This window comes from Mastigoproctus giganteus, chromosome 12 (genome assembly GCF_048544385.1).
Source record: "Mastigoproctus giganteus isolate SK-2022 chromosome 12, ASM4854438v1, whole genome shotgun sequence".
NCBI classification, from domain to species: domain Eukaryota; kingdom Metazoa; phylum Arthropoda; class Arachnida; order Uropygi; family Thelyphonidae; genus Mastigoproctus; species Mastigoproctus giganteus.
Genome location: NC_143586.1, coordinates 135838276 through 135863911, shown reverse-complemented (window position 1 = coordinate 135863911; position 25636 = coordinate 135838276). Strand labels below are relative to the sequence as shown.

Sequence of the window (25636 nt, the reverse complement as noted above, 5' to 3'; positions counted from 1 at the left end):
AGCCATAACTCAGTATTCGCGTTTTCGGTATTCGCGGCATTTCTCATGAACGTAACCCCCGCGAATAGCGAGGGTTACCTGTACTTCCACAGGGCCAATGTCTTTACAAAGTGGTTGCTGTGGTTCCCCTAAATATTTCATTTGCATTATTTTTCTTCTTAGTAGATATTTATTCACCCATCAGCTTGTTGCTTTTTTGCATGTTTCTTGTTTATTTAGTTCTCAGTAAATAGTTTCAATTTTTTTTTTTTTTTTTTTCTTGTACGAAGTTAGCACTTCTTTGGCATTACTCTGCAGTTTGTAGTAGCTATAGGAGTAAAATAGTTTTTAATTTTGTAAACCATTATTTGTGAACTTTTTTTTTATTCTTGTGGTAAAGGGAGGGTAAATGATTAACACTAATCAAAATGAATAATATTCTAAGTTAGCTGTAATGCCACTGTACAAATTTTACAGTGAGTGTTCTGCTGATGGCGAGCTCTGTGAAGATTATTACTACATTTAATATTATAGTATGTGAAATTAATAATAGAGTTTATTAAGCTATTCACCTAAACCACTATACATTAAGCTAGTGTTTCTCAACCTTTTTGTTGTTACAGCACACTACAATCACCATTATACTCATATATATATGGGTTTTAAGTAATTAACTATATAATAGTTGTGTAGATACACCATAGTTTACCCATAAATTTAAACTACGTATGTAGTGTAAAAAGCATCGTTTTAATTGTATCTCATATTGTGGCTGCCTTCACACAACAAAATACCAGGTATTGCACTACTTTGAATAAGTAATACTTCTCTAGTAGAGAAGACTACTTATTTATTCTCAGTGGATACCACCACCCAGACAGCACCATTTCAAAGCTGTTGTCTATCATCAGCGGGTGGGCAGGTACCCTGGTAATGCAACATGCCATCACAGTTGTGAAGTGATTCCACAATATGGGAGATGCCAAATGGTGCACAGATAATGTATTTAAAGATGAAATGCACAAGGCATAATTATATATGGGTTTTAAGTAATTAACTATATAATATCAGTGTAGATACACCATAGTTTAATGATAAATTTAAACTATGTATGTAGTGTAAAAGGAATCTGGTATCTTGTTGCGAAGGCAGCCAAAATATGAGATACAATTAAAATGGTCTTTTACACTACATACATAGTTTAAATTTATGGGTAGACTATGATGTATCTACACCGATATTATATAGTTAATTACTTAAAACTTATATATAATTATGCCTTGTGCATTTCATCTTTAAATACATTATATGTACACCATTTGGCATCTCTCATATTGTCAAATCACTTTGCAACCTTTTTTTTTTTTTTTTTTTTTTTATGTAAACCACAAACACGAGAGGTGATAGAACCTATAGTACCGTGCTTGGGTTAGAGGTTGAGAAGACGAAAGAAGATATTTGTTGACATTGGACTTGAACTTCAGTAGACTGTAATTTTCAGGAAATACGTATGAAGGAAGGTTGTTCCAGAAAACAGCAGTGAATGAATAAATGAGGAAGATGAAAAGTTGGTTCTGTGAGTTTGAAGTTCGACTGTAAACGGTTGTTGGCTGGTGGCGACACGTGTTCAGACTGTTTTGAAAGAGAGAGCAGGAATTATAGAAGTTAATTCAGAAGAACAGTGCCTATGGAAGTATCTGTAGAAGAGGCGTGCAGCAGAAACATTATGAGACAGCGAGTGCAGAGACTCTGTTAGAGATGAGTCATTAATTAACCTAACTGCGCTCTTCTGAATGGAATCAAGAAGCCTGAGAGAGGTTTTCAGGGCACCACCCAAGATGTGGGAACAATATTCCATGGCAGGGCAGATTTGCGATTTATACAGAGTGAGCAGCTGTTTGGAAGAAAAGTAACGCTGAAAGCGAAAGAGAAAACAAAGTTTTTTAGATGCAGAAGAAGCAATATTTGTAATGTGCTTGTGCCAAGAGAGATTAGCATTATTAGCATTAGCATTAGTAGACATTTGATGCAAGAAAGCAAGCTTATGCAGCATCAGCCAAAAAAAAAAAAAAAAAAACCCACTTCCACTTCACCCCTCTGTTCGTTCAAAATACCTGTCCAGCTGAGCCTTAAACTTATTTAGGCTATCAACCTCCACCACAAGGGATGGAAGTCTGTTCCACCAACCAACCAACCCCTGGCTAAAGGCAAATATCCGCACGTCTATCCTACATCTGTCTTTCCTCAATTTGAATTTATGCCCTCTAAGGTGATTTTTCTGAGCTAGAGGAAGAATCCCATCAGCATTGAGCATGCTTAAACCATTCAAGGCTTTATACACCTCTATCAGATCACCTCGCTGGTGCCTAGTCTCCAGACACTGTAATTTGCAAAATTAAGCCTTTCTTCGTAAGAGCACCCCTTTGTTCCATTCACTAATCTTGTTGCCCTTCTCTGTACTCGTTCCAGCAGCTCTACATCCTTCTTGAAATGAGGCCTCCAGACCTGTATACAGTACTCAAAGTGTGGCCTGACCATTGCCTTATACAATGGAATAATCACCTCCTTATCCCTGCTGGAAAAATTCCTGTATATCATTGACAATACTCCATGAGCTACTCTTGCAGCCCGTCTGCACTGCTCAGAGAACTTCATATCTGCCTGCACAACCACCCCCAAGTCCCTTTCATTCTCTACCACTGTCAGTGTAGTACCACAGAGTTGATACGTTGCTCTGGGGTTGCTGTTTCCCATGTGTAGTACTTTACATTTGTCAATGTTAAACTTCATTTGCCACCTCTCAGCCCATCTGCTCAACCTTTCCAGATCCTGTTGCAGCAGCATAGCGTCAGTAGTGTCCTTGACAACCCTGCCAACCTTTGTATCGTCTGCAAACTTGGACATTAAGCCCGATATACCATCATCAATATCATTTATAAATACAGAAAACAATAATGGACCCAACATTGAGCCCTGAGGGACTCCACTAATAACATCAGTCCACGATGAGCAGTGTCCATTGCTTACCACTCTGTCTTCTCCCCCTCAACCACCCCTTTATCCATAGCAGCAATTTGCCTCCAATGTCACACTGCTCCAATTTGTGTAGCAGTCTTCCATGTGCAACAGTATCAAAAGCCTTTCTAAGATCCAAGTATATAATATCAAAGTTATTCCCTGCATCCAGTTCTTTTGTGACTGCATCATAGTATCCAATCAAGTTGGTCAGGCAAGACCTCCCCTTAACAAAACCATGCTGTGTCTGAGCTATAACTGAAGTCTTGTCTAAATGATCCTGCAGTGCTTCTTTAACCAGTGCCTCCATTAATTTTCCTGGAACAGAAGTTAAGCTCACAGGTCTATAATTACTTGTGTCAGCCTTTGATCCTCCTTTGTGAATTGGGGTCAGATTTGCACATTTCCAGTCTATGGGTACCTCCCCTGAGTCCAAGGAAGCTCTCATAATTATGGCTAAGGGTTTGCTTACTTCCTTTGCTGCCTCCTTTAATATAACTGGATAGATCCCATCCACCCCGGGTGCCTTTCTTGTGTTTATCTTCAACAGTTTCTCCTCCACTTTACTCCCAGTTATTTCAAGATTCTGTAGCTTACTGCTAGAGTTGAATACAACTCTGGCATTCCCCTCGCTGAATAACTCCTCATGTGTGAATGTCGATGCAAAATATTCATTTAGTTTGTTAGCTACCTGAGCAGGATCATCAACAGTTGACCCATCAATATCAAGTGGACCAATCTGATTCATCCCCTTCCTTCTACAGTTTACATAAGTAAAGAACTCTTTGCTGTTTTACTTTGCATCCCTTGCCAAGGATTTCTCGTAATCTGCCTTCGCCTACCTAACCTCCTTTGTAACTTGGTTGCATATCAACTTGTATCTATCATAGGCTTCTGTGTCATGTGTTAATTTGTATGTATCCCATGCATTTTTCTTCTCTGCCATATGCCTCATTAGTTCATCTGACATCCATTTTGGCCTAAACCTTGAACAATATTTCTTAGGAGTCAGAGTAATTAGAAGTCAGAGTAATCCCCAAAAGAGATATATCATTTTGACTAGAAATCAGAGTGTCACTAAAGATAAGCATAGGAGCAGAAGAATCCTTTTTGCAAGAGATAAGACAAGATTGAGTTTTAGAAGGGATGAAATCAACTAAGTTGTCTTTGCCCCACTGGAGAATTACCTGAACATCGGCATTTAAGGAATTGGTAGCAAATTGAAGCTGATTGAGCAGGACAAGGTTTCTCAAAATGGAAAGTGGAATGCAATGTGCCATCATTGGCAAAACTATGGATAGGATTTCCAGTCAATGGAAGAATGTCATTAATATACAAGATGAAAAGAGTAGGGGATAGAACCAAACCTTGGGGCACACCGGCATTAGTGGAGAAGTTAGAAGACAGAGCCATCTACCATCACCCTCAGTGAGCAATCAGAGAGAAAACTGGATAACCAATTACTAAAAACAGTTGGCAAACCATAAGATGGAAGCTTGTTTAGAAGACCTTTATTTTTTTTTTTTTTTTTGGTAGTTGTTGGCGCATCGGCTTCTGTGGCTATAATGCACCTCCCAAGGTTTTTGCAGTACTTTGATCCAAGCCCGAGGTGGGATTCGAACCAGCGACCTTTGGGTTGCTAGGCAGGTACTTTACTCACCCGGCTAGCCCAGTGGGCAGAAGACCTTTAGGCCAAACACGATTGACAGCCTTTGAGATGTCAAGAGCAACTACTTGTGTTCGAACCTTTCCATTGAATTAGTCCATAAATGGGTAACCTAAGCCAGAATATCACCAGTGGATCGACACTGACGGAATCCATACTGGCTATCATTGATCAGACGGAAGGTTTCTAGGTAGTTTCAAATTTGGCGGTTATTTTATTTTTTTTATGTGAACCCCAAACAGGAGAGGTATTAGAACCTATAGTACTTAGTACCGTGCTTGGGTTGGAGGTTGAGAAGACGAAAGAAGATATTTGTTGACATTGGACTTGAACTTCTGTAGATTGTAATTTTCAGGAAATACGTGTGAAGGAAGGTTGTTCCAGAAAATGGCAGTTGAATGAATAAATGAGGAATATGAAAAGTTGATTCTGTGGGTTTGAAGTTGGACAGTAAATGGATGTTGGCTGGTGGCGGCACGTGTTCGAACTGTTTTGAAAGACAGAGTGGGAATTATAGAAGCCAATTGAGAAGACCAGTGCCCATGGAAGTATCTGTAAAAGAAGCATGCAGCAGAAACAGTACGTCTGTGAGAAAGCGAGTGGAGAGACTGCTAGAGATGAATCATTAATTAACCTAACTGCCCTCTTCTGAATGGAATCAAGAAGCCTGAGAGAGGTTTTGGGTGCACCACGCCAGATGTGGGAACAATATTCCACGGCAGGGCGGATTTGCAATTTATACAGAGTGAGCAGCTGTTTGGAAGAAAAATAACGCTGAGAGCGAAAGAGAAAAGCAAATTTTTTAGATGCAGAGGAAGCAATATTTGTAATGTGCTTGTACCAAGAGAGATTAGAAGTCAGGGTAATCCCCAAAAGAGATATATCATTTTGCCTAGAAATCGGAGTGTCACTAAAAATAAGCATTGTATATCTATGAGCAGAAGAATCCTTTTTGCGAGATATAAGACAAGACTGAGTTTTAGAAGGGTTGAAATCAACTAAGTTGTCTTTGCCCCACTGGAGAATTACCTGAAGATCGGCATTTAAGGAATTGGTTGCAGATTTTCGAGAAGTTGAAGCTGATTGAGGAGGTTTCTCAAAATGTAAAGTGGAATGCAATGTGCTATCATCGGCAAAACTATGGATAGGATTTCCAGTCCATGGAAGGTCATTAATATACAAGAGGAAAAGAGTGGGGAAAGAACTGAACCTTGGGGGACACTGGCATTAGTGGAGAAGACAGAAAACAGAGAGCCATCTACCATCACCCTCAGTGAGCGATCAGAGAGAAAACTGGATAACCAATTACTAAAAACAGTTGACAAACCATAAGATGGAAGCTTGTTTAGAAGAATTTCTTTGGAATAAGAAAGTGAAAAAAGGCGGCAAAGAATGGGAGTAAGTTCAGTGTGAGAACAAGTGGAGAAATACCATCAGTACCTGGAGCTTTCTTAGCATCAAGATTCATCAGAATCCTTCTGACATCCTTTTGACGAAAGACCACAGGAGGCATTGATTGGAGCGTGTTGGGAATGGTGGGAGGTGTTTTACCAAGATCATTAATACATGAGCTGGAAGAAAAATGGGATGCTAGTAGGTCAGCTTTATCCTTGGCTGAAGTGACAACAGAACCATCTGGTTTCGACATAGGTGGGAGCAGAGATGGGCAAAAGTTGCGGCCAATAGCTTTGGCAAGAGACCAGAATGCTCGGCTACCATTAGGGCAAGAAGCAAGTTTTCTGCTCTTAGCCTGTTCAAACTCTAGTTCAGACTGATTAATAACTGCTTTACAATTGTTGCGAGCTTTGGTGTAGACAGAAAATGAAACTAAAGAATTAGAAACAAGCCAATTACGATATGCAACATTCTTCTCTTGAACAGCCTTAGCACATTTATTGGAAAACCAAGGTTCAGATAAAGGACGAGATTTTAAAGTCTAGTGTGGGATAAAGGATTCCATTCCTGCAAGAATAATTTCACTGACACGATCTGAGCAAACGCTGACATCAGAAGTTTTGAAACAGTAATCCAACCAAGGAAAAGAAGAAAATAAATATCGCAGGTCATCCCATTTTGCATTCTTTTAATGCCAAACAACACGAGGTTGGGAATAGTCATGAGATAAAGGCTCCATTGGAGAAGAGACAATCGCCAAGTTGTGATCTGAAGTGCCTAAAGGACCTCTCACTTCGACCGTGTACTTAGAAGTTTTGTTTCTGAGAAAAAGATCAAGCGTATTGGCTGTATGATTAGGATTGTCCGGTATTCTTGTAGGTAAATGAACAATCTGTGCAAGATCATTAGTAACTGCAAAAGTCTCTGCATCTCGACCAGCTGGGTCGATGTGACTAGAAAACGGAAGCCCAGCTGGAGTTGAGAACATTAAAATCACCAAGGAAAATTACCTCACTGTTAGCAAAGTTGGACTGGAGAAAGTCAAGTTGCAAAGAGAGGAAGTCAAAGAGCTTCAAGTGATTAGTGCAGTTGGGAGAATGGTAGAGACAGCAGATGAATTTGACACAATGAGGTAGAGAGATTTTAAGCCAGAAAATATCAAAGAGAGGAGATTCCAAATTGCCAAGTCTCTGACAGGGAATATCAGAACGGACATATGCACAAGTACCACCTATGAGGAGAAAGGAATCATGCAGCAAATAATTTGGGCATCTGAGATGAGCAGTAGTTGAATCAACTGATAACTGAGATTCTGTAAGAAAAAGTACATGGGGTTTGGCAGACTGCAAGTGGAAATGGACATCGTTGAGATTAGAATTGAGGCCATATATATTTGTGAAATAAATTAAGAAGTGCTTGGGAGGTTTAGATCTTTTTGCAGATAAGCTTGCTCTATTAGTTTGACAATTCATGGTGTATTCAATAGTAAGAAAAAGTGGGTGGGACGTGCTGTATGAAGTAATGAAATTTTTGGATATGGTGTACACATGGTAAGAATATACCCAGATCCTTGACATAACGTGGCCTCGACAATGCTCCCCGCATACACACTACTCGGACTCCCCCCAGTCTCTATCTGGCAGAGTAGAGGTAGCAAGTTTATACACTTGCTAATCCGGAAGCCTCTTAGAGAGTTACCAATAGGTTCGGTCCGGTGTACTAACTAGCAGCCAGCCTGCAAACACCGTTTTAGAGCTGTACCCTCCAAACTAGAGTTTGAACAGGCTGAGTAGAAAACTTGCTTCTTGCCCTAATGGTAGCCGAGCATTCTGGTCTCTTGCCAAAGCTATTGGCCACAACTTTTGCCCATCTCTGCTCCCACCTCTGTCCAAACCAGATGGTTCTGTTGTCACTTCAGCCAAGGATAAAGCTGACCTGCTAGCATCCCATTTTTCTTCCAGCTCATGTATTAATGATCCTGGTAAAACACCTCCCACCATTCCCAACACGCTGCATTCAATGCCTCCTGTGGTCTTCCGTCAAAAGGATATCAGAAGGATTTTGATGAATCTTGCTGCTAAGAAAGACCCAGATCCTGATGGTATTTCTCCACTTGTTCTCAAAAGCCGTGCTCCTGAACTTACTCCTATTCTTTGCTGCCTTTTTTCACTTTCTTATTCCAAAGGTGTTTTTCCTTCTGCTTGGAAATTTGCTCATATCCAGCCAGTTCCTAAAAAGGGTGACAAATCCCTCCCATCCAATTATCGTCCCATTGTAATTACTTCTACTCTTTCTAAAGTAATGGAGAAATTAATTAACCGCCAACTCTTAAACTACCTTGAAACCTTCCATCTGATCAACAAACGCCAGTATGGATTCCGTCAGTGTCGATCCACTGGCTTATGTTACCCATTTATGGCCTAATTCAATGGAAAGGTTCGGTGAAACACAAGTAGTTGCTCTTGACATCTCAAAGGCTTTTGATTGTGTTTGGCATAAAGGTCTTTTAAACAAGCTTCCATCTTATGATTTGCCAACTGTTTTTAGTAATTGGTTATCCAGTTTTCTCTCTGATCGCTCACTGAGGGTGATGGTAGATGGCTCTCTGTCTTCTAACTTCTCCACTAATGCCGGTGTCCTCCAAGGTTCAGTTCTTTCCCCCACTCTTTTCCTCTTGTATATTAATGGCCTTCTTTCATTGACTGGAAATCCTATCCATAGTTTTGCCGATGATGGCACATTGCATTCCACTTTCCATTTTGAGAAACCTTGTCCTGCTCAATCAGCTTCAACTTCTCGAAAATCTGCTACCAATTCATTAAATGCCGATCTTCAGGTAATTCTCCAGTGGGGCAAAGACAACTTAGTTGATTTCAACCCTTCTAAAACTCAGTCTTCTCTTATATCTCACAAAAAGGATTCTTCTGCTCCTATGCTTATATTTAGTGACACTCCGATTTCTAGACAAAATGATATATCTCTTTTGGGGATTACCCTAACTTCTAATCTCTCTTTGCACAAGCACATTACAAATATTGCTTCCTCTGCATCTAAAAAACTTTGTTTTCTCTTTCGCTCTCGCCTTACTTTTCTTCCAAACAGCTGCTCACTCTGTATAAATCGCAAATCCGCCCTGCCATGGAATATTGTTCCCACATCTGGGGTCGTGCCCCCAAAACCTCTCTCAGGCTTCTTGATTCCATTCAGAAGAGGGCAGTTAGGTTAATTAATGATTCATCTCTAACAGAGTCTCTCCACTTGCTTTCTCATAGATGTACTGTTTCTGCTGCATGCCTCGTCTACAGATACGTCCATGGGCACTGTTCTTCTGAATTGGCTTCTATAATTCCCGCTCTCTCTTTCAAAACAGTCCGAACACGTTCTGCCAACATCCATTTACTGTCCATCTTCAAACCCACAGAACCAACTTTTCATTTTCCTCATTTATTCATTCAACTGCCATTTTCTGGAACAACCTTCCTTCATACGTATTTCCTGAAAATTACAATCTACAGAAGTTCAAGTCCAATGTCAACAAATATCTTTCGTCTTCTCAACCTCCAACACAAGCACGGTACTAAGTACTATAAGTTCCAATACCGCTTGTGTTTGGGGTTCACATAAAAAAAAAAAAAAAATTACTTATTTCTATGAATTTAAACCAGTTCTTTTTCCTTGGATGTACTTTCATGCAAATTTGGATAGATTATAATTATTAATTTATTTATATCTCAAAATATTTGATGATTCTTGTTTACCATACTCTGATATGTTTACTATTCAGCTTATTACAATGTAGTCTCATCATCTGGTTTAACTTGTATATATTTTTTGCCGCTTTATAATTCTTTATATATTAATGATAATGTTTAATTTTTGTATGACTTTATCAAAGTAAAGCCATACTTTTTAAAGCCATATAAAAAGAAAGAGAAACCGTGTTTCTCTTTCTTTTTCCAATGCTAATTATAAATTAACTTTATTCACTTGTATTCTAAATGCGATTATAGAGGTCACTATTTTACCATTATTTTGAATTTATTTGTAGCTTACTATTAAGTCCGCTTCGTTGCTATAAATTGCTTTATTGCTTTATCATGTATATATATTGCTCATTTTGGCTGAAGCCTGCATGCATTCATCTACCCCCCTTTATTTTTCCCACCAGCTCATTTTTGCTTTGCATTTCTTGAAATATTCCAGGTGTTGTACACTTTCACTGTTGTATCATACTTTCCGTTTCGTTTTAGATTAGTTTCTCTGCATGTTTCAACACACATTTTTCCTTTCAATACAAGCATTTGGTATTAGCTCCCTTTTATACTAACACTTACAAATGCCATAACCCTTACTATAAGGTGGGCTTCACAACTCCAGCAAGCTTAGTGTTATTTCATAACTTTTTTCTATGTTTTTTATCTTTCTGCTGCTGCTGTCTAATTCTAAAGTTCCCCGTTCGTTAAACTATTAGTGTAATAAGAGGGTGACATGTATTACACTTATTGATAAACTTCTGGCATTCCCCTCCTTGAATAACTCCTCATGTGTGAATGTAAATGCCAAATACTCATTCAGTTTATCGGCTACCTGAGCATGATCTTCAATAGTCAAACCATCGATGTTAAGTGGACATTGTTTCATCCCTTTCCATCTAGAGTTTACATAGGAACTCTATGCTGGTTTTTTTTTTTTTTTTTTTTTTTTGCATCCTTTGCGAAAGATTTCTCGCAATCTGCTTTTGCCTGCCTAACCTCCTTTGTGACTGGATTACAGACAAACTTATACCTGACATAGGCTTCTGTGTCACCTAATAATTTATATACATTCCATGCATTTTTCTTCTCTGCCACGAACCTCATTAATTCATCTGACATTCACTTAGGCCTAAAACCTTGAACAGTATTTTTTAGTTGGTATGAAAAGCCTAGTACCCTCCAAGATTAAGTCCCCAAAGGCTTCCCCATTTAGAATTCACTGTTGGTAACAACATCAGTTGATCTCACTGTATAGAATTTAAAAACTCTGAGACCATTGTGGTCACTTTTATGAAAGGGCTCAGTGTTGGGTCCATTATTGTTTTCTGTATTTATAAATGATATTGATGATGGTATATCAAGCTTAATGTCCAAGTTTGCAGACGATACAAAGGTTGGCAGGGTTGTCAAGGACACTACTGACACTATGCTGCTGCAACAGGATCTGGAAAGGTTGAGCAGATGGGCTGAGAGGTGGCAAATGAAGTTTAACATTGACAAATGTAAAGTACTACACATGGGAAACAGCAACCCCAGAGCAACATATCAACTCTGTGGTACTACACTGACAGTGGTAGAGAATGAAAGGGACTTGGGGGTGGTTGTGCAGGCAGATATGAAGTTCTCTGAGCAGTGCAGACGGGCTGCAAGAGTAGCTCATGGAGTATTGTCAATGATATACAGGAATTTTTCCAGTAGGGATAAGGAGGTGATTATTCCCTTGTATAAGGCAATGGTCAGGCCACACCTAGAGTACTGTATACAGGTCTGGAGGCCTCATTTCAAGAAGGATGTAGAGCTGCTGGAACGAGTACAGAGAAGGGCAACAAGATTAGTGAATGGAACAAAGGGGTGCTCTTACGAAGAAAGGCTTAAGTTTTGCAAATTACAGTGTCTAGAGACTAGGCACCAGCGAGGTGATCTGATAGAGGTGTATAAAGCCTTGAATGGTTTGAGCATGCTCAATGCTGATGGGATTCTTCCTCTAGTTCAGAATAATCACCTGAGAGGGCATAAATTCAAATTGAGGAAAGACAGATGTAGGATAGACGTGCGGAAATTTGCCTTTAGCCAACGGGTGGTTGGTTGGTGGAACAGACTTCCATCCCTTGTGGTGGAGGTTGATAGCCTAAATAAGTTTAAGGCTCAGCTGGACAGGTATTTTGAACGAACAGAGGGGTGAAGTGGATGTGGTTTTTTTTTTTTTTTTTTTTTTGGCTGATGCTGCATAAGTTTGCTTTCTTGCATGAAATGCCTCTACTAATACTAATGCTAATGCTAAAAGCAAAACCCTTTCCCCTTACCCCTGATGGTAGTTACATCTTTAAGTAAATCCCACATCAGTACACTGATCACTGCCACCTCATGGTTCCTTTATCTTCAGATTCTTAATGCACAAGAATCACTATTGATAATCAGATCAAGAGTATTACTCCCTCTGGTTGCCTCTTGAACATGTTGCTGAAGAAAACAGTCATCCGATAAATCCACCAAAATCTTGCTAGTGTGCGAGTGACCGACCCACAAGTTCCAGTCAATATCTGGAAAGTTAAAATTCCCTATTATAAGACATTCTGAATTACTGGCCTACTCTATTTCTCTGCACAATTGCTCATTATACTCAACAGATTCATTAGGCCCATAACACACTTACTCTCATTTTCCTTTTCCCAGTGCTTATGGTGCTTATGTCATACAACACCGACTCAACAATGCATTGTCCACCAATGTCATCTGGATGCACTTCCTTAGATTTTGTGTTTCTTAACTAACAGCATAAGCCCTCCTCCCTTCCTGTCCTGTCTATCCTTTCTGTACACATTGTACTCCCCAAATTCCAATTTTGCACTGCTTATATCCGTGTAACACCAACCATGTCTCTGATATCCCAACAATATCTGCTTTTGATGTCTTGACCAGCACTTCAAATTCATTAAATTTATTTACTATACTCCTAGCATTGGTGTACATGCAAGTATACATACACCTATTCTTACTCTTAGTTACCCTAACACAACCCAAGTATTTAACTGTTCCATGGTGTCTCCCAGCAGCCCTTGAAATCCCCAGTACCTCGCTTCCCAGGCTGCTGCTCATTTCAATAGAAGCAGTACAAGAATCACTTTCACCTCTGCCTGTGGCTACCGTTCTATTAGTCTGTAAATCCCCCCAAGCTAGCAGTTTTCCGCCCCACCTAATACTGCCTCAATAGCATCAGTAAATATTCTTCCACCCTTTCTATTTAAGTGTATCTCATCCCTGTAGAAACAAGGTCTCCTGTTAACAAGCAAAAACCACGCTCAGAAAAATTCTACCCTGTAGAGTTTTTCTCAGTATGGAATATTTCTTTTTGCCTTGCACAATCTCTCCAGGGCCGAATTGATTGACAAAGCTCTTATCATATACTCCCTCCTATCATGTCTGGGCAGAATTGCAGACACTTTCAAAATTTAAGCCTAACTTGGACTTTTTTTCAACATTAATCTACACTTGTTAAGTAAGTCTGCAGATCTCCTACCCTTAATGTCACTAGTGACCAAGTGTACAACAATATCACCCTTCATGCCCTTAAAAGATAACTGCTCTACTTCAACTTTTGCCCCTGGCAGACATACCCTTGTCCTATTCCACCTATTCTTTTTGCACAATATATTTCCATCTCCCTGACAATAGTCACCGACAATAACTAACTGCTGTGGGACCAGTGCATTCTGCCCTGAAGGTTGCCACTGTTGCCTGATGATCAAGTGCAAGCTCTGGCATTGATGTGGGCAGCTGAGAGCTTGATGTGTCCCCTAACTAAAGTTCTTCAAGCTCTCATAAAGGCCCATAACAATGCTGAGTTGGTGCCTAACTTTTTCACGCTGCTTACATCAAAGACACACACAAAGACATCCCTCTTGGCAACATCAGGTCTGTTCCAGAAAGGTCTGCAAACATTTCGCAAGTTTCACAACTCGTTAGGCTGTGAAGCATTGGGGAATCGCTCCCTTCAGTTCTCCCCCAAGCCACAGCACTCCCACTACTTTGTGCATAGGCGCCTCCGTGGCCAGGTGGGAAGGAGCAGCGGTGTGTAGCACACGCTTCTTGATTAGACCAGGGTTCGAGCCCGTCACCACCAAATACGGAGGATGCAGAAAGGTCAGGGAATGACCACCGCATATCCCGGAGCAATATGGCCTTAGTTGCTAATGCTCCTAAAAACCAAAATAACAAATAACTTTGTGCACGTTGCTTTTCTGCTCTAGTCTGGGGCATGACTTACGTTTAAATAAGATTTAATTAATTAACAATGAAAATTAATAAGGTTAATAAATTTAATTGATTAATTTACAATACTATACTTGACTATTTTACAATACTATACTTGAGCTAATGAAGTAATACGTATTCCGCTATATAGTTTTACGTTATACCTTAGCTATCAAATTCGAGATATACGTTATCAAGTTACATTATACCGTAATGATCACAATGCTAAATTAATGATATCCTTAGCTAAATACAAAAGATATATGCCCAAAAAGTGATTAAAACATTCAAAATACTCATTTATCACAATTAAAACCCTACTATTCTTTTATGCTACAATATTCCACCCAAAACACCAATACAATAGAGGTAAGAATAGCCAGTTGTAACTAGTTGAATAGCCAGTATAAAAAACAGTGTGTGTAATAATATTTGAATTGTGTTGTTTTACTAAGTTTATAAATCCTTTTAGGTGCTCCTGTCATTTCAGAAGGAGTGAGTTCTTTACAACAACAACAAAAAAAAAACAAAGAGATAAATAATTGTCATTTTCGATAAACCTGACTAATGCTATTAATCGGCCTTTCCTGCTAATATCTGTAGAATTATTTACTTCCAGTACAAACAGTGGCCCAAAATTATTAATATGTTGAACAACTTGTTCTTCAATATCATTGGACATTTCTTTTATATGCTTGCTAATTGTGCTGTTTGATAGTGGTATTGTCATTATATATATATTTTTCCAACTTCCTCTACCAAAATACTTTTCACAATTACCCGACACGCTGGTAAAATCAGACTTTCTGCAATCAGGTGAGATTTCTTTTTTTTTTTTTTTTTTTTTTTTGCCACTAGTTTGGCTACTAAATAGCTGGCTTCTTATGCTTTATCAGATATTTTAGGCATAATATAAAATTCTATACCATGTTGTCTAGTAGAGGCCTGCAGTCTTATAAAATATTCCATAGTTTTGGACGATAAATTCTGGTGTTTCGTAGAAAAATGATGATGCAATTTGCTCGGCACCATTGATTCATTCAACAATTTAAAACCACATACAAAGGTAGAGGATAATCTTGGGTACCAGTATATGAAAATCCTATCGCCAAATAATGATCATATTTACAACAACGTTTTTTTCTTTTTTGATGTTGATCGTTGCTCATTTTTGTTTTTGTCATTTTCTCCAAGCTTGTTATCAAGTTGCCTCTTTTGATTTCCTTTCACTAAAATTTTATCCATTGTTAATAACTTCTAAAAAAATTAAAGTTACTTCTAGAATGTACTAATACAGTTAATTGAAAATATCTGTTCTATATGAATTAAATGAATATGGCATTTTAGAGATATAAAAACACAAAAAGGGAATTTCTTACTATGCTGCTGACAAGTTGCACTTATACAACAGCGGGGTGCCTGGGAGAGACTGAAGTGATAAGAGTGGCTGAATAAAGGTGAACAGATCTACTGCTAGGAATTAAAGGCTTAATAAAGGATTAAAGGTGAACAGATCTAGTACTAGGAATCAAAATGTGTTGTCACACTGGTCACTGGAAGGGGCTGGGATCGGTGCAGCGTAAATAACAGAATTCTTTATTTGAATTAATTATTATTATAAAACTTAGATTTATTAATTTTTTTTATTTGCATTTTCCGTAGCACACCTGATGCATACTCGCAGCACACAGGTTGAGAAACACTACATTATGGTAATGTTTCAGGTATCTTACCGATACCCATCATCAGACCATACTGCTGACATGCTCCTCTTGTCGATGCTTAGTAAAATACCTGTGAAACGTTACCTTAATGTATAGTAGTTTAGGCAAATAGATTAATAAACTATATTATTAATTTCATGTGGTGTAAGAGTTGTATTAAATATAGTAATAATCTTAATAGAAAACAACCAGGTAACGTCCTTCCCTAACTACAGTCAGACCTCTATATAATGAAATCGATCGTTTGCTTGAAAAACTTCGTTAAACAGAAATTGCATTATAGAGAAATACGACCTTTTCAACAATGAAAAATACTGTAATTCTACATTCAGAAATATAGTAAAAAATGGAAACTAAATCAGAAATAAGTGAGAATGACTAAATTTTCTAACATTTTAAACAATTAATTTATTAATACATACATATTAAGAAATGACGAAGTAGATGATGGTGCACAATATATTAGTACACTTTAAAGAATTATTTCATAAAATATTTGTTTATTTTTTTTGTTGTACACTGGATAGTCCATCGTTGATAAAAATGTTTGCATTTGTTTAAACACTCAAATATATTTTCTGGCACATTTTCTTCACATTCACTGTTCAAAAAAGTGCTCGACACAAAGTTTCAAATGCTCGCAACCTTTGATGTTTGGTAGGTTTAATACTGCCCTCATTTTCATTCTAACTTATTGTCATTAGTTCTTTGAATACTCTTCAAAATGTTGGAGTCACTTGGATAATCAGCTACTATGACATCATTATCGACTACTAAAAATTCTTCAAGAATAATTTCTCCACTGATCAAATCACTTGCTTTGAATTCTTCCCAAGATTATTCAATACAGTGTAGTAGTTCATCCTTCACGTCACTGTTAATTGGCGTTTCAACAAAACCTGCTTTTGTGAAAAACAATTCTTAATTATTGTTTCCGTCACACCTTGACTCCACATTTTTGCCAACTCTGATATGCACATCCGCAAATCTGTAACAAAATCTATAGGTTGGCTGGTTTCTATTCTCAGTATAATTTTTTTTCAGTACGTGCCTTCGGGATTACATTTTCATATTCTTGATAATGCTTTAGTCCATTAGTTGCAGTTTAGATGAAGTATTCAGAGGGAAGAAAACAAGCTTCACACTTGTAAGTTTCAAAATTACAGAGTGAAGATGGGCAGGGAAGTTGTCAACAATCAATGCGATTTTTCTGTTTTCTTTCATAATCTTTCTATTGAAATTTAAAATCCACTATTCAAAAATTTCACTCATCGTCTAAGCTTTCTTGTTGTAGTTCGACTAACAACTTTACTCCTTTGAACATCGGGGTTGTTTACTTTCACCTATTACCAAAAGCTTCAGTTTTCCACTACCAGCCATATTTGCACCAACCAAGTCTGTAATTCTCTCCTTACTATTTTTACCACCTAAACAATTAACACCTTTAAAAGTCAGTGCCTTGTTCGGCAAACATTTGAAAAATAGACCTGTTTCATTAACGTTGAATGTCTTTGGGCTCTTAGTCCTCCATAATTTTTTTCAAATTGTTTCTTTCCAATGGGTACAGTCTTCTTCCGTTACAACTCCACTTTCACCAGAAATAACTTTTTCGGGTAAGCCATGGCGCTTTTTAAGTTTGTCCAGCCAACCAGAACTGGCTCGGAATGTTTTATATGTCCCAGAAAATATGCGCACGGCATAGCCTTTTCTTTTATTAATGGCCCTGATATCAGCATGTTTTGGTCTTGAATCAACTTCACCAACTTAATAACGGCTTCATCTACATATAATAATCATACAGGAATAATTTCGCACGTTTCCGACTGAGTCCTGTTTCCTCAAACAGTTTGAGAATTTAAACATGGTTTGTCAGAATGGCTGACACACTACTGGAAGAGTTACCAAATTTAAAAGCGAATTTTTTTTTTTTTTTTTTTTTTCAACAACCCAATCTACTACACAAATATGCCTTAATCTTTGCCAATGGCTGTGGATACATAGACAGCAGTTAACCAGTGTGACTTCTTGGTAGAGTAGAGGTTTTGGTTGTATAGATTTTACAGGAAACACAAAATTATGGAATGTTTTAGCTCTTAATTCTTGCTCTTATGAATTAATCTCTTCAGTGCCTAAAAGCTAAAGGGATTAAATCTTAATCCTTTTAGGTATTAATCCATGCTTTTTACGGCATCAGCCCTATTGCCTTAAGACCAGAGGTGCGAAGAATGCATACCCTGGTATCACGAAATTAGTTCGCTATATGGAAATTTTTTTCGTTATAAGGAAACTATTTTCAATGTAAACCAAGGGGAAATAAAAAAAAAAAAAAAATTCGCTAAATAGAAAAATTTGCTAAATGGAAGTTTGTTAAAGAGAGGTACAACTATATATTACAAGCTCTGAAGTTTGGTTTTTCATATTTAAGTTTTGAAAAATTAAATATTTGTATATAAATGCCTTATGCCTTTCAAATATTAATGTTATTTTGGCTCAAGTTCACAGCAGCAGAGAATAAAATTGTCAAAAAAAAAAAAAAAATAAAAATAAATAAATAATAAGAATAAAAAAAAAAAAAAAAAAAACCCTGAATGACTGCATAAAACAATTTCATTCTCTCATTCTCCTCTTCCTCTTCTGATTTTCAAAGCTATCTATTAATGCCATCATGCCATCTATTAAAAACTTCATCTACTGTTATTTGGAAATGGAGATAGTAGCATGAACTGGAAAGAGAATCTGTATATGAAACATATATTACTTGAAACAACTTTGAAAAACAAATGTATTAGTATTAATAGTGGAAAATGATGCAAGAAAAAAAGCTTATACATCAGCAAAAAAAGCATTCCTCAGAGCTCACATTCTAAAAACAAATATACATACTGCTACATGGATTAAATAGGCAGTGAATTTAGTAACAACCATGGTTTGAAAAAAAAAAAAAATAAATAAATAAAATAAATAAAAATGAATTATTTATGGGTCATGTATTTTGGATAACTCTATAGTTTTGCTAACTTACTGAAATATTAAATGTGTTTCTTGAAAATATACCTTTGTGCAATCCATTGTGAAGCCATCTATCTTCTTCTTCTTCTTCTTCCCTTGCTACACTTCTGCGGGAAGAAAAATTAGAATAATGAATATGGGGAAGTGCATAACTTCTGATTTAATTCAATAAACTTGAATTTCATGAACAAGAAAAATTGGTTTACTATCTTGATTATTATTATTATTACAACCCTCCATGGCAACTTAGCATAATACATTGACATTTGTCACTTGTTTGGAGAGGTCTGGATTCTATTCCCATTAACAACTACAGGAATTTCTAAATTCATCTTAATTTGAAGTTGTGGTTAACTTATCTTAGACAGAGAGTGTAGGATTTTTCCCCCATGAATTATTATAGGTTTTTCAGCCTGCATAACATGCAAATTGGCCCGTGATCACACTTCTAATAAAGGATTAAAGTTATAAGTACAAGTTTGTAGGTTGTTAATATAGATTTTTTTTATATATATATATTTTTTATTATTACTTTCCTCTTCGACAGCATAGTCAGCATGATGCATCGCCATTTGTCACTTGTTTGGGGAGGTCAAGGTTCGATTCCTGTCAATAATAAAAGGGTAAGCCCTTCCTCCTTAAATGGGGTTGTAGTTTTCGATTTCAGGCAGAGATCGAAGGATGCCCTCAAATTATTTCAGGTTTTTATGCTCACACAAGATACAAATCAGCCCATGAACACATGATTTTAGAGACATAATAACAATTATGAGCATATGCTTGGGGCCATTAATACAATACTTATATAGATACAAGCAACAAGCTCTAGTACGGATAAAAAAATAATCTGAATTACTATTATTTATTGAAAATGGTTACTTAATAACAAAACACAGTATATGTGCACATATTAATTTCAGTATATTAAAAAAAGTAAGAGATTACCTCAATCTTTTTCGTGGAATGCTTCCAGTGAATTCTCTCCAAATGTAATGAATAAAATAAGATGAAAAAACAAATTAATGAATTCCCTCACTCATAGAGATACGACCAAATTCGACGCACAACAGAATTGAAAGCAGAGAGTCCCAACCCAACCCCGAAACACATCAAACCACCAAAGCAAGACCATGAGTGTGAGAAGACATTGTGTCAGAATAAATAATTAAAATCACTATTAAAATCACAATTAAAAAAGATTAAAATCACAATTAAAAAAGATTAAAATCACAATTAAAATTTGGATGAACACTCAAATTAAACAAAATGCACAGCTGTTTCCCTTCCTTAAGAAGACCACGCTTTTCGGCTGATCGCAGTGTTCACAGGATGGGAATATTGCGAGGTGTTTGTGTGTGGCTCTTCTGCCTGTGTGTGCTAAGTGCAGAGCATGTAAAGGAATTAGGTGCCAACTCAGTATTCTGAGTTGGCTGACACCTGTGAGAGTTTGAGCTGTAGGGTAGATGCCCATGAAAGAATTAAAATGAGGGGGGCTGTCAAATTCAGCTGCACAAATCAACACCAGAGCTCATTCTTGTGCATCAGGCAACACAGCGGGGAGTCTTTGGGGCAGAATGCACTGGTCCCACAGGAGCTGGTTGTTGTCGGCGGCTCAATTGTCAGGAAAAAGGGAAATATATTGTGCAAAAAGGCCAGGTGGGAGAGGACCTGGGTATGTCTGCCAGGTGCAAAAGTTGATGATGTTGTAGAATAGATATCATCTTTTAAGGGCACAAAGGGTGATATTGTTGCACACGTTGGCACAAATGACATTAAGTGTAGGAGATCTGTGGATTAACTTAACAAGTACAGGTCAATGTTGAAAACAAGTCACACATTACGGATGAATTTGAAAGTGTCTGCAATTCTACCCAGACATGATAGGAGGGAGTATATGACGAGATCTTGTCAATCAATTTGGCCCTGGAGAGACTGAGCAAGGCTTGTGGGGTAGAATTTTTTTCAGGGTGGTCTGTTCTTCTTAACAAAAAAGTGCTTCTATAGAGATGGGATACACTTAAAAAGGGTGCAAAAATATTTGCTGATGCTATTGAGGCAGTGTTAGGTGGGTCTGAAAAATGCTAGCTTGGGGAGGGGATACACAGACTAATAGATTAACAGTAGCCACTGGCAGAGGTGAAAGTGATTCTTGCACTGCTTCTATTGGAATGAGCAGTAGCCTGGAAAACAAGGTGCTGATATTTTAAGGACTGCTGGGAGTCATTGTGGAAGAAGTAAATACATGGGCTGAGTTAGGGTAACTACGAGTAAGAACAGTGTATGTATGCTAATGTACAGTTTAGTAAATAAATTTGATTAATTTGAGGTGCTGGTTAAAACATCAAAGGGAGATATTGTTGGGATATCAGAGACATGGTGTCACACAGATATAAGGAATGCAGAATTGGAATTTGGGGACTACAATGTGTACAGAAATGATAGACAGAATAGTAAGGGAGGAGGAGTTATGCCGTTAGTTAAGAAATATGAAATCTAAGGAAATGCATCCAGTTGACATGGGTGGACAATGCAATGCCGAGTCAATTTGGTGTGACATAAGCATAGAGAAAACAAAATTGAGAGTAGGAGTGTTCATAGACCTAATGACTCTGATGAGTACAATGAACAGCTGTACAGAGAAACAGAGTGGGCCAGTAAATGAGATTGTTTTTTACAGTGGGGGATTTTAAATTCTCAGATATTGACTGGAACTTGTGGATCAATCACTCGCACACTATCAAGGCTTTTATGGATTTATTGGATGATTGTTTTCTACAGCAGCATGTTCGAGGGGCAACCAAAGGGAGTAATACTCTTGCTCTGATTATCAGCAGTGATTCTTCATGCATTAAGAATCTGCAGATAAAAGAACCATTAGGTGGCAGTGATCACAGCATGCTGATGTGGTATTTACTCAAAGATGTAACTACCATCAGGGATTAAGAGAAGGGTTTTGCTTTTGCAAAGTGGTCTCAACTGATGATGTTACCAACAGCAAATTCTAATTGTGAGGAATTCAAAGAATTTAATCTTGTAAGCTAATAGACTTTTGATACTAACTAAGAAATATTATTCAAGGTTTAGGCCTAAATGGATTTCAGATGAGACTTGTGGTAGAGAAAAATATGCATGGGATGCACATAAACTATCAGTGACATAGAAGCTTATTGTAGATATAAGCTGGTGTGTAATCAAGTCACAAAGGAGGTTAGACAGGCAAAGGCAGATTATGAGAAATCCTTGGCAAAAGATGCAAAGAAAAACAGCAAAGAGTTCTCTATTTATGTAAACTGTAGAACAGTGGATCACAAACATTTTTGGTTTGCGATGCACCGTAAAACATACAAATTTTCTGGCACACTTCGTATACAAAATTAAAAAATATATTAATATATTTTAAACTACGAATAAAAATAACCTAAACTATAGAAAACTATTACTTACCTTATTTTAATAAATTAAGCATGGTCACGTGAGGCATGAGCTTGATGTTTTTTGGTGACCTTTTCAATGTCAGGACATATATGAGATAAACATGCCCTCATTTCACCTTCAATGCATTGGAGTCTTTCTCTCTTTTTGCATTTAATGTTAGTTAGTGAAGAAAATGCTAATTCACACAGGCACGATGTAGAAAACTGCATTAAAACGGACAACAGTTTCTTTAGCTACTGAAGGATATTCTCTAATCAAAATCCAAAATTTTTCGATAGACAACTCTTCATGTTTGATTTTTAATCCGTGATCGCTGGATATAGAAGCCAGTTCTTCTTGAGATAATTTAAAACCAACATCCGATGGAATTTTTATGAATGGGTCTCGAACCCAATCATAATCTTCTACATTTAATAATGGAAAATAAAGGTTTAATTTCTTTTCCAGAGTTGTCAAATGCTCAACCACGATATGAGTCATTTCTTTTATATGGGTTTTACGTAACAAAAAGGAAACATTTCAAAATTACTATCTCTAGCTCTATTTTTCCAAATTGCTATTCTTTTCTGAAATGCAATTAGCTTATCTGTCAAAGTTAGAAAGTTTTCATTTTTACCTTGCATACTTTTATTGAGGTTATTAAGATGCATAAATATCCTGTGAAATATTCCAGCCTGGAAATCGAAAATTTATAACGAAGATCTTCACAAAAGTATTTGTTTTTTTCTTCCTCAAAATAATGCAAGCATCCCTTTTCAGAGTTCATGTACGCAACATAGCACATTCCTCCCCTTAATAGCCATCATTCTTCTGTGTGTAAAATGAAGTGTCCGTACAGTGAATCCATATCAATACAAATCTGCTTAAATAAATAAGTCTTTAATGGTCTGTTTTTAATGAAACTAACCATTTTGGCAACTTGGTTTAAAACCTTTTGTAATTCAATTCCTAATGTTTTTGAAATGAGGATCTCCATATGTAGAAAGCAATGAGTTGTAATAACATTGGGATTTTTCTGCTTTGTGAGCGTTGTAAACCCTTCCATAGAGCCTACCACAGATGGAGCTCCATCTGTACAAATGCCAACACAGGACTTCCATGAAAATTTCCCTTTTTTAAGGTAGGCAGTTAAAGTATTAAAGATGCCTTGACTTCTTTGAAATTTCTTTGCCACAAAAAAATTGATTTACTATTTGGTCTCCATCAATAAAACAAATAAATACAAGTAGTTGTGCTTTGTTACCAATGTCAGTAGCCTCGTCAATTTGCAAAGCAAAATCTGAATTCTAAAATTTATTCCATACATTTTCTTCTAAGTCAGCTGACAGTTCTGTAATTCGTCTATGAATTGTATCATTTGAGGGGGAATTTTGCTAATTTCTTGTTCTGCTTCATTTCCCAACATTGTTTTAACAATCTTTTTACATGCCAGCAAAATAATTGAATCAGGTAGAGTATGCGACTTCATTTTTTGTGCAACCATTGCAGATATCTTATAAAAAGCAATTTGAGCCTTTTCAGAAACTGTTAATCTTTTTTTAAAAATGTTTGCTTGTTTCAATTGCTGCTGCTGACAATCTTTTGAAATAACTTGAATCTTTTCCTTGAAGATGTGCATGTTCAGTTGTAAAACGTCTTTTTAACTTGGTAGAAACCATGACTTTGTTTGACATTTTTTCACCACGCAGTGGGAAAGGTTTATCTTCGTTTCCAGTTCAAGAAAAACTGCACTTTAAATAACTGTTTCAATATTGGCGATTAGGTTGTGTTTCAACTTATTTGACATCTGATGCTTTTGAAGTAAACTCACTCTCACATTCACAGTTGCCACGTTTCCTCTTAACAACTTTATTCATTTTTATGAGATGCTATATGTCATAAAAATAATAATAGAAAAGCTGAATTTCATATACATACAACGCTCACATACAACATATAGTGAATTGCACATCTAACTCAGTTAGAGAGAACATGTAGCCTATTCTGCTGTCTGGCTCAAACTAATAAGTGAGTCACCAGCCTGCATCCTAAGTGGCCATGCATGCATGTGTGTTTTGAATGCATTTCAAAAGTTGCTCAGTCATGTTGCTTGCTAGCTGTGTACAATTACTGTTACCCTAGGGGCCTAGCCTAACTATTAATTGATCATGGATGTAATAAACCTTTATACATATGGGTTTCTTTACAATTTTAAAATATACTTTCATGATATTCGTGGTACACCTAGCCACCTCTTTTGGTGCAACTTTTGAGAATCACTACTCTAGAAGGATGGGGATGAATCAGATTGGTCCACTTGATATCGAGGGTTTCACTGTTGATGACCTTGTTCAGGTAGCTAACTAACTTAATGAGTATTTTGCATTTACATTCACATGAGGAGATAATCAGGGAGGGGAATACCAGAAGTTTATCAAACTCTGGCAGGGAGCTAAATGATTTTGTAATAATTGAGAGCAAAGTGGAGAAGAAATCGTTGAAGTTATACATAAGAGAAGCACCTGGGGTTGATGGGATCTATCCAGTTATATTAAAGGAGGCAGCAAAGGAAGTAAACAAGCCCATAATTATGAGAGCTGCCTTGAACTCATAGGAAGTCCCCATGGACTGGAGATTTGAAAATGTGTCCCCAATTCACAAAGGGGAATCAAAAAGTGACATGAGCAATTACAGACCTGTTAATTTAACTTCTGTTCTGAGGAAATTAATGGAGGCACTCATTAAAGAAGCCCTACAGGATCATCTAGACAAGACTGCAGTTATAGTTCACACACAGCATGGGTTTGTTAAGGGGAAGTCTTGGCTGACCAATTTGATTGGATACTATGATGTGGTCACAAAGGAACTGGATGCAAAAAATAATTTTGATATCATATACTTGGATTTTAGGAAAGCTTTCGATACCGTTGCAAATGGAAGACTACTATAAAATTGGAACAGTATGGCATTAAGGGCAAATTGCTGCTGTGGATAAAGGGATAGTTGAGTGGGAGAAGACAGAGTGGTAATCAATGGACACCGCTCTTAGTGGAGTGGTGCGGTAGTTAGGTGCTGGGCCCATTTTTGTTTTCTGTTATTTATTAATGATATTGATGAAAGTCTACCAGGGTTATTAATGACAGTGATGACAGTACACTACTGCATCAGGATCTAGAAAGGTTGGGCAGATGGGCTGAGAAGTGGCAACTGAAGTTTATCATTGACAAATGCAAAGTACTGCATATGGGTAGCAGTAACCCAAGAGAAATGTACCAACTGTGTGGTACTACACTCAGGGTAGTGAAGAATGAAAAAGACCTGGGGGTAACTGTGCAGTCAGATATGAAGTTTTCCAAGCAGTGCAGAAAATCTGCAAGAGTAGCTCATGGTGTGGTGTCAATGATACACAGAAATTGTTCTAGCAGGGA

At 37.3% G+C, this 25636-nt stretch overlaps 1 protein-coding gene across 2 annotated transcripts in view; it reads right to left on the bottom strand.

The window, feature by feature from the left end:
• LOC150077445 (chromatin remodeling regulator CECR2-like) overlaps window positions 1-25636 on the bottom strand; it is a 285275-nt gene that overhangs the window by 61227 nt on the left and 198412 nt on the right. For both annotated transcript variants that reach the window (XM_090386312.1, XM_090386313.1), the window contains exon 11: window positions 18840-18901. In XM_090386312.1, coding sequence (XP_090242438.1) covers window positions 18840-18901 — 62 coding nt within the window. The remainder of the gene's footprint in view (window positions 1-18839; window positions 18902-25636) is intronic.